At 46.0% G+C, this 13776-nt stretch overlaps 1 protein-coding gene across 4 annotated transcripts in view; it reads left to right on the top strand.

Annotated features, from left to right (window-relative positions):
- cpeb3 (cytoplasmic polyadenylation element binding protein 3) overlaps positions 1-12908 on the top strand; it is a 32795-nt gene extending 19887 nt beyond the window's left edge. For all 4 annotated transcript variants that reach the window (XM_068567831.1, XM_068567833.1, XM_068567834.1 and 1 more), the window contains 5 exons: positions 780-869; positions 7786-7904; positions 8196-8310; positions 8791-8972; positions 12362-12908. In XM_068567831.1, coding sequence (XP_068423932.1) covers positions 780-869; positions 7786-7904; positions 8196-8310; positions 8791-8972; positions 12362-12589 — 734 coding nt within the window. In that variant the 3' untranslated portion in view covers positions 12590-12908. The remainder of the gene's footprint in view (positions 1-779; positions 870-7785; positions 7905-8195; positions 8311-8790; positions 8973-12361) is intronic.
- Positions 12909-13776: the final 868 nt, after the last annotated feature.

Genomic DNA, 13776 nt, shown 5'->3' on the forward strand with positions numbered 1-13776 from the left:
ACATCTGTTTTAAAGCTTGGGTCTGTTTTGAAGCTAACCAGCTGAATTTACTATAAAGACATAAGAGTGGTATTGATATTCTTGTCTAGCTGTCAGGAAGTAAGCGAATAAGTGTATTTCCGAAAATGTTGTGGAACCTTGACAGTCCTTGTTGGCTATACACATTTTAAATAGCTTCCATATATCACTTGGTTTGCTGTAAAGTTTGAAACTTTAACACGAGCGAGTAACCAAAACCCAGACATTTGACAGTCAAAGTGAAAACGTCACAAATTACTGTAACTTCTGCTTTTACACGCCTCAGAGAAATGTCCATCTAGCTTTTAAGTTCTTTATTTTGTTTTAACCCTCTGAATCTTTTTAAATCGCTTGACATGTTTGGTGTTACGGCTGTGACTACTTACACCATGGACCTGTAAATATTTTTACAATCTCCACTGCACGGCAAAGAAGTTGAGAGTTAATGTGAAATGTTTACTTTCACCTGCGTCTACGCTGCGGTGCAAGCACAATACGTGCCCTTAGCCGGTTGAAAAATTCATGAGTTTCCACAGCGCGCGTCAGCCCAGTGCAGACTGGATGTGCCTGACCTGTGTTCCTGTTTAATGCAGTGGCTGCCACTGCAGCAGGAAGGAACACATGGCAAAATATAGAAACCCGTGGTTGGCTCAGTGCCGAGTGTGGCTCTACATGGAGTCCGTCTAATGCATATTACATGATGGCATCTTATAATGTCATGAAAGTGACCTTTTTTTCTTCTATTTTTGTCAATTTCACAGATGAAATCACCAACAGTTTCCGCCGCTATGGGCATCTGGTGGTCGATTGGCCCCACAAAGCTGAGAGCAAATCCTACTTCCCACCCAAAGGTAACAGTTTCTCACAACATAATCTGTAATATTTTCCCACCTGACATCAAAGTCTGAACCAATAAATATCACCTCAGGTGCGTTGCCTTTTTAGAATTTTTCAAGGAATCATGTTTCCCGGAATTCTGTGGCTCGTGCTGGGAAAGCATGGACAGTGTCTGTTTGTCTTAGCGACCCCCTGTAGTCATCTCCCAGAAACACACGCACTGTATATCGAGCCCATAACTGGCCACCAAGAGTTGCAACCCAAGGGCTGTTTGCTTGAATGATCACGTGAGGAGCATGACTGTTTTCCTCCGTTCTGCGCAGCCTCTCGGGTTCCTTTTTTTTTCCGGCAGGTGATCGCAGGCACCGGCACCCTTTTCCAAGCCTCTACATCACCCCTTCTGGTCCAGGAGCTGCTGCGTGTCATATTAGGAAATCTATTAAAGACGCTCTCGAAATAACTGACATTCCATCGGCAGATGGTAATACGTTGCATCTGGAAGGCCGACGGAAATCTCTGCCAGTTTCTCCCCCACTCTCATTTTTCAACATCCCTTTTTTTTTTTTTTTAGCTCGGGAGGATTATTTTGAATAAGCTTGACTCTACTAATATTCAAAGCCAAAAATGCAGCATCCTTTTAGGGGAATAAATGAATGAGACGCCGCCATGTAAGGGGCGGAGACATGTGGGACTAGTGATCTGTGAAAAAGTCATCTCACACTCAAATTGAACCCTCCCCTCACCTAAACCTGCTAAAATATCCTGTTTATAACACACTTTCCATAATAAGTGGCAAGGGAGCTTGGGCAGATGCCTGGTGACAGAGTACTTGGCACTAACAGCTTCAGGGTCGAGAGCAAGTGCACATCTGCATGTGTGTTTGTGAGTGTGTCCAACCGCCGTTCAAACTCTGTGACGGCTGATCTACAGATGAGGGGGGGGGAAGGGATTTGATCAACAGGTCATCGGCCTCTCCCCGCGTAAAACGTCCTTTTGAGCTCAATCGATTGCAAGATGGTTGCCACTTTCTATCCTGCTTCACAGTAGACATGTCTGTGTGCAGTTACGAAAGTGTTTTGGTTAGGGGGATGACTCATATTGTGAGCTTAGTCCGACTACTTGGGGCAGGCGAGGACTCATTCAGCACATGGAAAGATAACCGGCGACTTAGAGAGGAAGTGGGAACGGAGATTAACTAACTTTGCTCAATGCTGCAGAGTTTGTACCGTCACCCCTATTATTATATTCAGATTGCCTGCTTAATTACATTGTCTGCAACTTTTATGTGTCTGTGTCAAGAGTTTTTCAAGTGTTTTTTCAGGCCTCACTCTTGAATGGGTTGGTTCACTCTCTTTCAGCGTAAAAGCTCTGGTGAACTTACTGTAGTCTACCCCCAAGCAGCACAGTAGAGCATTGGATTGCTGAAAAGCTAGACTTTGCCCTGAGGATATGGTGGAGACCAAAACCGAGCTAAAACAACAATGTACTCGTGGCAAGAAACACAACCCCAAGTAGATGCTGATGCTACTCTGTGTCTGCTGAATATGTAAACAGGCACCAGCTTGTCAACACGTTTCCCTTTGAACATTCATGAGAAGATTATACAATATAATGTATGATGATAATAATAACTTACCGCTGCTTTAATTATACCAGTGAACAATTTGATAAGGTGCACCCCGATTTAATGCTGCTTATTTTTTTCAGACAACAAGCTCTGCTGTCGCTCACACCCTCTGTTGTTGCCAATGAGCTTGAAATGTGACGGCGCTATTTCTGTCTGTGATTGGGGACAGAGAGAGAGAGGAGGGGGTGGTGACGCTGTCAGTACGCCAGACCCTGGGAGCTATAAACTGCTACAAAAGCTAATGCCCACTTCATGCTGTAATAACATTGTGTCAGACATGGTTGATGGCCTTTGGAAGGTTACGACTGAAGATTGCTTTTGACCCCAACCAGTCATTATCCTTTGTAACAATGACGCAGCAAAGGTTCAAATAGTGACAGCGGAAAAGTTCTGCAGTGGCCGCAATCACATCTGACTGCTTCACTCCGGCCTCGATGTATCCTTTCACTCTCGTGCAGGGATTATTTCCAATGAGTGACCGATTCAAGAAGATTCGTGACATCCTTCTGCTCTGTTACTGAATGCTCTTCAACGCCTCGGGGAGTGTTTTTAGAAGAGCAGATGTTTGCGTCTCCTTCCATCCATCCTGCAACACGTCTTATACTTCTTGTTCTGCTGTCAGTATTTTGTGGCAGAGTTACAGCCCCATGCAGATTTGTATCTCTCTCTCCGGCTTCATCTTATGCTTTCCCTGAAACCTCCTTTTTGTAGTTTTTGCCCGCTTCTTTGCTCCCATGTTTCTCTTGACGGCGAGTGGCTTATTTATTTATCAATCACTGGGGACCAAACGCGCCTGTGTCCTCGTCACCTCTACGAAATAAATTTGCATTTACATGCAAGAGTGTAAAAGAGATAAGCCTGGATTTCAATGCCGCTGTTAAAACCTGAGAGGTGCACATTGTGACCGTGCTCGCTTCGTTTATTGAGTCATTGTGAATTGGATTTCAGCAACGCCGACACAACCTCTAGTGGATGAGGTAATGGAGAGAATAGGATAGCAATGTAGTGCTTGGATGAAGCCAAGTATCGGCTAGCACCAGACAGGTAGCGATGCATTACTTTCACTCATCGGTATATTCTTAGAGCAGTGAGACCATCTGGCTTCATAACTCCAAAGTTACTTGAGAGCATTTTTCTGGAAGTTGCTTTGAACTCTTGACACGTTGTAGTTGAATTGCATGATGTGGAAAGCACTTAAAGGGATCATTTGACACGTATTCCCCATATTGCGCGAGTTAGCTGAAAGGATCGTTACCACTCTTGTGTTGGTACAGGGAATAAGCTACCGTCAGAAGGAAATTAGCTTAGCTCGCTATAACGTGTTAATCAGTGAGCTTTAGAGGAACTGTTCGGCAGATGTTGTTACCTGTAAACAGAGCCGGGCTTGTTGTCTCCCCCTGTTCCCAGTCTTAATGCTACGCTAAGCCAGCTGGCTTCATATTGAACGCATCTCTTCTCACTCTTGACAAGAGAGTGAATAAGTTATGCCCTTAATGTCGTACCATTCCATTTAAGGCAAAGTTAGTAGCATTTAGTGGTGTCTATTGGCCAAAGTTTTCTGACACATTTGGCCCGCAGGAGAAGTTTCAGTTAGTTGCAATCTGCCACCTCGCCAATAGATGCCACTAAGTCCTACCTGCACCTTCAAAGGAAACATTTCACTTCATTCACAGGATCAATACCACTATTGTGTATGTATTGTAAAATATGGAGCTGCCATACAGCAGCTAGTTGGCTTAGTACAAAGTTAGCCACTAAGCTAGCCACTAAGATTGAGTGAGCTTTCGAAGAACTGTTAGCCAAATGTTGTTTTTCAGCTAGTCAGGCTATTTATTTTCACCTGTTTCCAGTCCTTATGCTTTGCTAAGCTAACTGGCTTCATATTGAACCTACGAAAGCAAATTGTCTTTTCTAATTCTTATATATAAGTGTATATCCACAAAATGTCAAACTATTCTATTACTACTTTAAGACAAGCCTCATGTTGTTTCTAGGGAGCAATAGCTTTTGCAAGTTTTCACGGAAATTTGACAAACAGTCCTCAGATTGCTGTTGAGGTCACACTTTCTGTCATGAGTTAAACTGCTGGCCCCCGTTACAGAAAAGACACAGTCCTGCATGAGGTCACCAGTTTGCCTGCGTAACCTGCAAGGCACTTTGCCTACTGTTTGTCTGTTAACTGCGCTCTTTGGCTGGAAAATGCTGCGGGTGTACGTTTTCCCATCCTCCCCGGACAGCGCTGGGAGCTCAGAAGCAAAGCCCTATAAATCTCAGGCACGAGCCACTGCAGATCTGCACTTTCCTCCCGTGGTGTAAGCCCCTGCACTGCGCAAGGCAGATGGAAAAAAGACAGATCCTCAGCCACCATACAGACTAAATATGAGAGCATTGAAGCGACATTACAGCCCAGTGGAATTTGGGCCATGTTCGTTCTACTACGTGCACACCGCCCGCGTTAAGCGTCCGCGGTCCTTTGGGCTGTTCATCATGACGGGACAAAAATAAAGAATGATCGATGACGTCATGTTGTCCAAAATTGAACTCTAATGCAGTCATGCCAGATGCCCACCACAGTGGCCCAATAACATCGATTTTTTATTAAAGATATAGAGTTAGCCTCAAAGTAAGGCGTCTTCTGGGCATTTTCAAACTCTATCTGTACAGTATGGCGCTCTTCCTCTGCCTACCTTCTCTCATTTTTCTCCCCTCTTTTTCCATTTGTCTCACCCTCCTTTCTCCTCTCTCTCTCTCTCTCTCTCTCTCTCTCTCTCTCTCTCTCTCTCTCTCTCTCTCTGCCCTGGGTCATGGAACACGTTGTTCCCTCCTTCAGACAGCATGCGCTGCTGGCTAGCTTTGCCTTTTCATGCTGTTTTTTTTTTGTCTGTGCAAGACTGCAGTTTTTTTTTTTTTCTCTCTACTGTTGTCAGTGCTAAACCGCCCAATTTCGCCCAATGACAAACCCTTGTTTATATAACCCAGCGACACAGAGCCAGGGGTCTTATGTCGGTGATGACGCGACACACTGAGATTGATGACAATGCACAAAATCCTCTGTGTGTGTGTGTGTGTGTGTGTATTTTGCAGCTGGCCCAGAGGGGAGTTGGCTCTGCAGGAAGACTAGAGATTAAGTGGGTCACTTAAAGCAGCTGATTGCATTTAGTTTGGCATTGTGAATATTTTATGCTTGCCCACGATGGCCCAGCTCGTCATTAGAGAAAACATTTCAGCCCCGCCGAGGTTACTTGACTCTACAAGGCTGATGATAACAACGGCTAAAAACTTTTAATTAGGAGCCTGTGTGGTTACTTTGCATAACACGAGCAGCGAACAATCGACAGTGTGTGTGCTAACGTTTTAGCACAGAGCACAATCTGATGTTAATCCAAAAGGGACACGCGTATAATAATGGCGTCTGCGTTGCCACCACCTCATCAGTCCTCTTGAGGACACACAGACCTGCCCTTCCATACTCGCTGCCTTTTCTCTCTCTCACTCATTGTTGCCATTATTCTAGTGCCTTTTTATTTCTGTTGTTGGCACATTAAATGACCATGGGGACCTTGTGAGGCACTTAGTAGCCTATTAAATGAGGTAATTACGGTGATGTTTCTTTTTTTTCACACTGTAAATATACTTTTTTTTCTTATTTATGTTGGCACTCCTTAAAAAAAAATTGATATTCATTGCAGAGCAGTGCATGTGCGGTTCAAGCAGAGCACACGCTTGAGGTACGGAAAGGCGGATATTTGTTTCTAATTTGCTGTTCTCGGCAATCCGAGTTCAATTAGCTATTTGTGGCACTTGATGTACTTATTTAAGAGCTAAAGCCAACAATGATCGGTAGTTTACCATCATACATGGCCAAGAAAAGCATCACATTAGCACATTTAGAGAGGCTGGAACCAGTGTGTGAGCAAACAATCAATTTCATCCACTATCCAATGGACTGAAAGTTTAAGCTCGAACTCAATGACGTTTCCTGTTTCACGTGTGTCCACTGATCTGTGCCCGTGCATGGTTCGATTACACTTCGAAGTCACCAGGTCGTAACACTGACTCTTGATATGCCGCACAGGAGACGCAAATGTCTGAAAGACGCACGTCACGTCACCGTGAGGGACGTGGGTCGTGTCTCATGCATCGGCATGCACACGCGCACACATGTGCCTGTTTATTATTTGTCCTGCCTTTTCTTCAAACCCCCATCAGCACATACTCCCAACCTTCCTCCCTCCTTCTACCCTGATACAAACTCGTCAGACGTATGCACATACCACAGTTGACTGTTTTTTTTTGTCACTCTCCTTTCACCCAAAATTGAAACATGACAGTTGCACATTCCTCTTTGCGCTCGTGTGCATTTGTCCGCAGAAGTGAATCTGAGTTTGTGGCCTGTGTGCGAGACCACATCCACTTGTGGTATCTACCAGCCCCACTTGGTCCGCTCAGACAGCAGCTCATATTCCCCTGACTCATGGGTGCCACAGGTGGTGCAGGGCTTCTGCTGACCTTACCAGTGCAATGCACCCATGATTTACAGCCTATTGAAAGAAGCCTGTGTGCACCAATAGCTGCTGCTTATTCAGTGTTGCACAAATATATTTGCCTTTTGTCCCTTTCGGCCAAGTGTTTGGTTTTAATTAGATTTGGTTGTCAAAATGTAGGTCTTGGTCCTTTCTCGGTGTATATAAGATCCCCCTTCGCTCACCCGACCCCTGCGGCATTGTGTGATGAATGTACCCTCTTTTCCCCCCTCCTGAAACGGGTTAATAGCTCTGACCTTGAATAAGGTCTCTGCTCTCCATGCTAAATAATTCAATAGTACAGAGTGAATGTCTGAATTGCTCTCTGCCTCGTAAAGACATCACCAAACTCTCCCTACCTGGGCCCACTCTCGAGGGCAGATATGCAGGGGTGGATCGATTTTTGCATGGTTCTTTTTTAGAAGTGGAGTACTCTTTTTGCCATTTTAATCTGCGGCAGCGCCAACTGCGAGGTGCCTGCTGGAGAGCGCCTTGTGAAGTCGGAGTGAGGAGAGACAGTGAGGAGGGGGCCACGAAGCCGTCTGCCGGCGTGGAGGCAAAAACGTCTGGAACTGTGAATGATTACACATACAAATAATATTACGGAGGCTCAGTCATGGGATTGCGACTTACACGATGTGGGGCGGGGAGTACTCGCATGTTCACGAATTGTTGCCCAGAGGACAAAGTTCAAAGCAACATGGTCACACGGGTATGTTTTTTATATATATATCCATTTTTTTCTTTTTCTGTAAAATCACCCTTTGTTCTCCTCCCCAGGTTACGCCTTCCTGCTCTTCCAGGAAGAGACTTCTGTTCAGGCCTTGATCGATGCCTGCATCGAGGAGGACGGCAAGCTCTACCTGTGTGTATCCAGCCCCACCATCAAAGATAAACCGGTAAGAACATTTACGTAGTAGAAGTACGAGTAGTAGTTTTATGTGTCTTTGTATGTTGAGTCAGTGGACAGACACAAAACATATACAAGTTAGCATGAGAACATTAGGATTCATCCTCTGGGGACCCTGGATTTTTGTGCAATGGAAATTCATCCAATAGTCCGGAATAAAATGCAGTGGACTTAACTTTGGAACGACATCGGCATCCAGTAAGCCAAGCTGCCCGCACGTCAAAAAACAACCACACACTGCCTTCTAATATGCCACACCATTTCCCTATTTGTCACGCAGGTCCAGATCCGTCCCTGGAACCTGAGCGATAGTGACTTTGTCATGGACGGCTCCCAGCCCCTGGACCCCCGCAAGACCATCTTTGTCGGGGGCGTGCCGCGGCCCCTGCGTGCAGGTAACTTACGAAATTGCAATGGGGATTCCTCCTCCCACCCCAAAAGTCTCTAAATTGGCTACGAAACGTCGGCTGGCAAGAGGCAAAGAGGCCGACGGCTATAATGAAAGTTCTCCCTGTGAGAAAGCAATCCTCTACTTGGGTTTCCAGGAAGCGGGCCAAGCGGTCGTCATGTTAAGAATTCATGGCGTAATGGAAGGCTCCGGCTTTCTGTTCTTGGGATAAACATCACTGGCTGCTCCGCAATGTGACCCCTACTAATTATACCGGCAGTTTGAGACGGCTGCCCTGATGAATAGTGCAGTAGGGTCAGATCTTCGCATCACTTAATAACGGTGTCAATCACAAAAGTTAAAGCTCTTGCTTAGTTTTAAAGGCTTCCGATTTGAAGGGGCGGCGGGGGATGCTAAAAGGGTCTTTAGCTCACACAAAACTCAGAACTAATCACCTCTCTCCCTGGTCTTTTTTCTTCTCCCCCAGTGGAGCTGGCTATGATCATGGACCGGCTGTACGGAGGCGTCTGCTATGCCGGCATCGACACTGACCCCGAGCTGAAATACCCGAAGGGAGCCGGCCGCGTTGCCTTCTCCAATCAGCAGAGCTACATCGCCGCCATCAGCGCTCGCTTCGTTCAGCTGCAGCACAATGACATCGACAAAAGGGTGAGCGAGTTCACGCACTTCCCCCTCACAACATCCGTCCTCTGAGGAAAAAGCGTCGTCTCTCCGCCGCAGCCGAGGTTTTTTTCCCCCAGTTATTCCTACGTGAAGAGCTGCTCTCCCGCGTACCAGAGCTTTTCATTACAGTCGGCTTTTCGGGCTCGGCACAGACCGCAATAACGGAAAGCCGGGGCCCGGCTGTGCAATCACTGCGGCCTTTTGGCTGCCTGAGTCCTGACAGATGTTTCAAGTTGCAGACACATAGGGTTAGTTTAATTATAGTAGCTCCCTATACATGTATATCCACTCGGGGGCTGTGCTGTGCAGACTGGTTATTTTGGGCACGCTGGCCAATTTGCAGCGGGTGCAGATCGCGACCAAGAGAGACTGGTTGTCAGCCAGGAAGCCGAGCCTCCGCCGGGCAGGGCAGTCCACCCCACCTCGGCAATCAGCATCGATCTGCAGTGGGAGTTTAGGGTGTATTTGTTATGACTGGCAACACAAAAAGTGCTCATAACAAGTTAAAGAACATTCATGAAGGCAGCAAAAGGTTTGGTAAAAGACACTTTTTAAAGGCAAGACATTTCAACAACAAGGCGATTCAAAGTGCTTCACGTAAAACCATTAAAAGTAAAACATGATGCAGATTTAGAAACAGTCGAGAAAACATTAAAACAGTCAAAAAATACAATGAATAAAAGTTGCAGTGCAGATTAAGAAATGAAATTAGTAGTGAGATGCAGCAATTGGTAATAGTAAATGGACCTGTACTTGTATAGCACTTTTCTATTCTTCCGACCAGTCAAAGCGCTTTAACACTACATGACATCATTCACCCATTCACACACTGATGGGAGGAGCCACCATGCAAGGTGCCACATCAGTATCATCAACCATTCGTACACATTCATACTCCGTAGGCGCAGCTACGGGAGCAATTTAGGGTTAAGTGTCTTGCTCATCGACATGGGCTTGCGTCGACCGGGGATTGAACTGCCAATCCTCTGATTGAAAGACGATCCTGCTCACCACTTGGCCACAGTCGCCCGTTCAATTCTCAGCAGACCTGCAGCTTGCAGGGACCTTGTTCCAGATATGTGGAGCAGAAAAGCTGAACGCTGCCTCCCCATGTTTAGTTCTGACTCTTGGAACAGAAAGTAGACCAGAACCAGACGGTCAGGATGGTTCATCAGGTAGCAGCAGATCACAAACAAACACCCTGAACCATTCAGTGCTTTATAAACCAGCAGCAGGATTTTATAGTCAATTCGTTGTTTGACAGGAAGCCAGTGCAAAAACCTCAGAACTGGAGTGATGTGATCCACTTTCCTGGTCTTAGTGAGAACTCGAGCTGCAGCGTTCTGTATCAGCTGCAGCTTTCTGATTAACTTTTTACAGAGGCCTGTGAACACACCGTTACAGTAGTCAAGTCTACTGAAGATAAATGCATGGACAAGTTTTTCCAAATCCTGTTGAGACATAAATCCTCTAACCAAAAACAATAACTTCTGTTTTATCTCTATTTAATTAAAGAAAATTCTGGCACATCCAGACTTTGATTTCTTTATTGCATTTAGCCAGCCCTTGTATGGGATTATAGTCCCCTGGTGATATAGTTATGTAGATGTGTGTGTAATCTGCAAAATTATAAAAATTTTAATGTGAGCCAGTGGAAGCATCTAGATGTTGAACATAGGAGGCCCCAGTATTGAGCCTTGGGGAACACCACATGTCATCCTAGTCAGCTCTGATGTGTAATTAGCTACTGACACAAAGTATTGTCGGTCCTTTAACTAGGATTCAAACCAGTTAAGTGCTGCGCCAGAGAGTCCTACCCAGACTTTCAGTCTGTGTAGTAGTAAGTCACGATCGACCGTGTCGAATGCAGCACTGAGATCCAGTAACACGAAGACTGAAGTTCTGCCACTGTCTGTGTTTAAGTGGATGTCGTTAAAAACCTTAACAAGAGCAGTTTCAGTACTGTGGTGCTGACGAAAGCCCGACTGGAAGACATCAAAACTGTTATTTTCGGCCAAGAAGTTGTTCAGCTGTTGAAAAACCACTTCTTCCATTATTTTTTACTTAAAAATGGGAGATTTGATATTGGCCTATATTTTTTTTCAGAATTTCGGGGTCTAAACTAGCCTTCCTTAGAAGTGGTTTAATAACTGCAGTTTTCAGGGCTTGTGGGAAAACACCCGAGAGACGGGATGTGTTTACAATCTGTAAAAGATCAGTGGTCATGCAGGGTGAAATGTTTTAGAAAAAGTGTGTTGGTAGAAATTAATTGAATAAAATTGTGTCATAATATTTGAATGGATGCTATTTAAAGATGGGGACAACACACATCCTGCGGTTGGTGTGGAGCCACCAACGGCTTGTCTAATTGTCTGAATTTGGTCAGCAAAATAGGTGGCAAATTGTTTGCATTCCCAGGTGGAGCGTAGCAGTTACCGGAGGGTTTGTTAGCCTGTCCACGGTAGCAAATAAGGTGCAAAAACAGTATTGCTACTGTTTTTGGTTACTGCCTTGCATTTCTGAGTTTCTAATTATAATTTTGAAGTCTCTCTTCATCAATACCACAGTGAACCGAGAGATTATTTTTTTGCCACTTGCGCTCAGCTTACCGTCACTCTTTTCTCTATTCGGACCAGCGTGGCATTTCTCCAATGGGATCTTTTCTTACCCGAGACAACCTTCACCTTTGTGGGTGCAATGGCATCGATAACATTTTCAACTTTTAGAATTGAAGCCATCCACAAGCTCATTGACTGGATCAATATCTATTTATATCCATATGAGAAAGGGACCATGTCTTGTTCCGCACCCTCCTCGTTATCCTCTGTCAGCTCAACATCTGCCGGGTTCATATTGTGCTTCTTTTTTTTAATGGCATGTGCGACCTCGATGGTTCCACTCGGCAGTATCCAGCGACGGAGAGACTTGCACTGCAGCTGATTAAGAAGTTTAGCTGAGAGGAGACGGTCGTCTGCCGTTGGAGGATTTAATAACCTTTCATTTTGTGGCCGTGCTATAACAAGGTTAGCGTCCACCCCTGCCTGTTCGTGCGCTGGAGCTGTCTCCATGGCGACTGAGCTCTCATTTCTCAATCTCCTGGTATAGCTGTCAAACTCGTTTTGCTGGTGGACGGAAAGATACCTGCCTGGTTCCGTTTTAGAAAATTGTAATAGAGGATTGCCTTGCATGGGAGTTGAAGCGGGGTGAGGTTTGCGGACCTTGGCTGTAAGGAAGTATTGCACAGCGATCACAGTGGCGGTTAATTTGACACGCTGGCGTCCTGTTCGTGTTGGTCGGGCGTATAAAGATGACACCAGTCTGTCTGTGAGTGACTAAACTCAGCGCCTCGTCTCCCGCTCCCCCTTTCTTTCCAGGTGGAGGTGAAGCCGTACGTCCTTGACGACCAGATGTGCGACGAGTGCCAGGGGGCTCGCTGCGGGGGGAAGTTCGCCCCCTTCTTCTGTGCCAACGTCACCTGCCTGCAGTACTACTGCGAGTACTGCTGGGCCAGCATCCACTCGCGGGCTGGCCGGGAGTTTCACAAGCCACTGGTAAAGGAGGGCGGCGACCGCCCGCGACACGTGTCCTTCCGCTGGAGCTGAGCAGGGGGGGGGGGAGGGGTCGACAACTCCGCCCTGCTCCCTGGCGAAAAAACCCCACACCCGACCCTTAGAAACCCTCCCTCATCTCCTCCATTCTCCGCCCCACCCATCCCACCCACCCCTCCTCCCCTACATGCTGGGACAGAGCTGGAACCTCCCCCCATCCGCAGCCCCAGCTACTCCACCCTGCTCCCCGCGAAACACCTCATGAAAAAGCAAAAGCAAAAAGGATACCGTCAAACACACGGGACTCTCTTCATACCACACGGCTCTGAACTTGTGTTCGACCGCTCCCCTCCGGAGAAGCATTGTGGGGGGGGGGCGGGGGAGGAATGAAATGCGAAAAGTCTATCAGCTTAGAAGTTGCACTTTGGCACAAAAATCTCACACACACTCGGGATAGTATGCTAGACACCCGGCTACTTTCAGTTCCCCTGTTCTGTTGACTGGGTGGTGTGGTACGTCCTGTTGGACCCCCTCCTCACTGAGACAGAGGTGGGGCCATACAAATATTTAAAAAGTATATATATTTTTTTTGTTTTGTACCTATCTATACATACATAGATAATTAAACATTTTATGTAAAAGGAGCATGCACTTATTTTCAAAAGCTGTAGTTATATTGCCCCTACTAGGAAAAAAAAAACTAATTTACCAAAGGCAAACGAAACGAATGCATACAGACGAGCTCAACAGGCGGCATAAGATGTAGCAGGACTCACCGGCTGTCCAGTAGTGTGGGCCCCGTGTCGCCTGGAGTACCAATACCACAGCTATACTCGCTCTCAATTCTGACTCTGAAAATATTAATACCTCATTTGCGCAATCAGATCAGTTTGCTTTTGGTTTCTAGGTCTTTTATTTTTATAATAACCTTTTTTTTTTTTTGGTTTGATGTAAATGTAATGCTGCAATAGCTTTGCTGCTAAATCCGTGGTATGAATTAATACCACAAGTACTTTATTCAGGCGGGGGGTGTAAAATAACAGATCAAGAGAAGCACCTGCTGTTGTAGATTGCCGAGCCATCGCGGTGGGACAACGATGGTTACCTTTTGTGGGGGGGTCGGGTGGCGGGTTGGTTCGCCCCCCTTGTTTGCATGTTTATTTCAATCAGGTTGCTGCATGCAATAGACTTTTCAGTATCACGTCTACTTTTCGGATTCTGCCCATGTTTGCACAACACGT

Source organism: Clinocottus analis, unplaced genomic scaffold, assembly GCF_023055335.1.
Source record: "Clinocottus analis isolate CAN_PGR_092001 unplaced genomic scaffold, fCliAna1.0.p SCAF_8, whole genome shotgun sequence".
NCBI lineage: Eukaryota > Metazoa > Chordata > Actinopteri > Perciformes > Cottidae > Clinocottus > Clinocottus analis.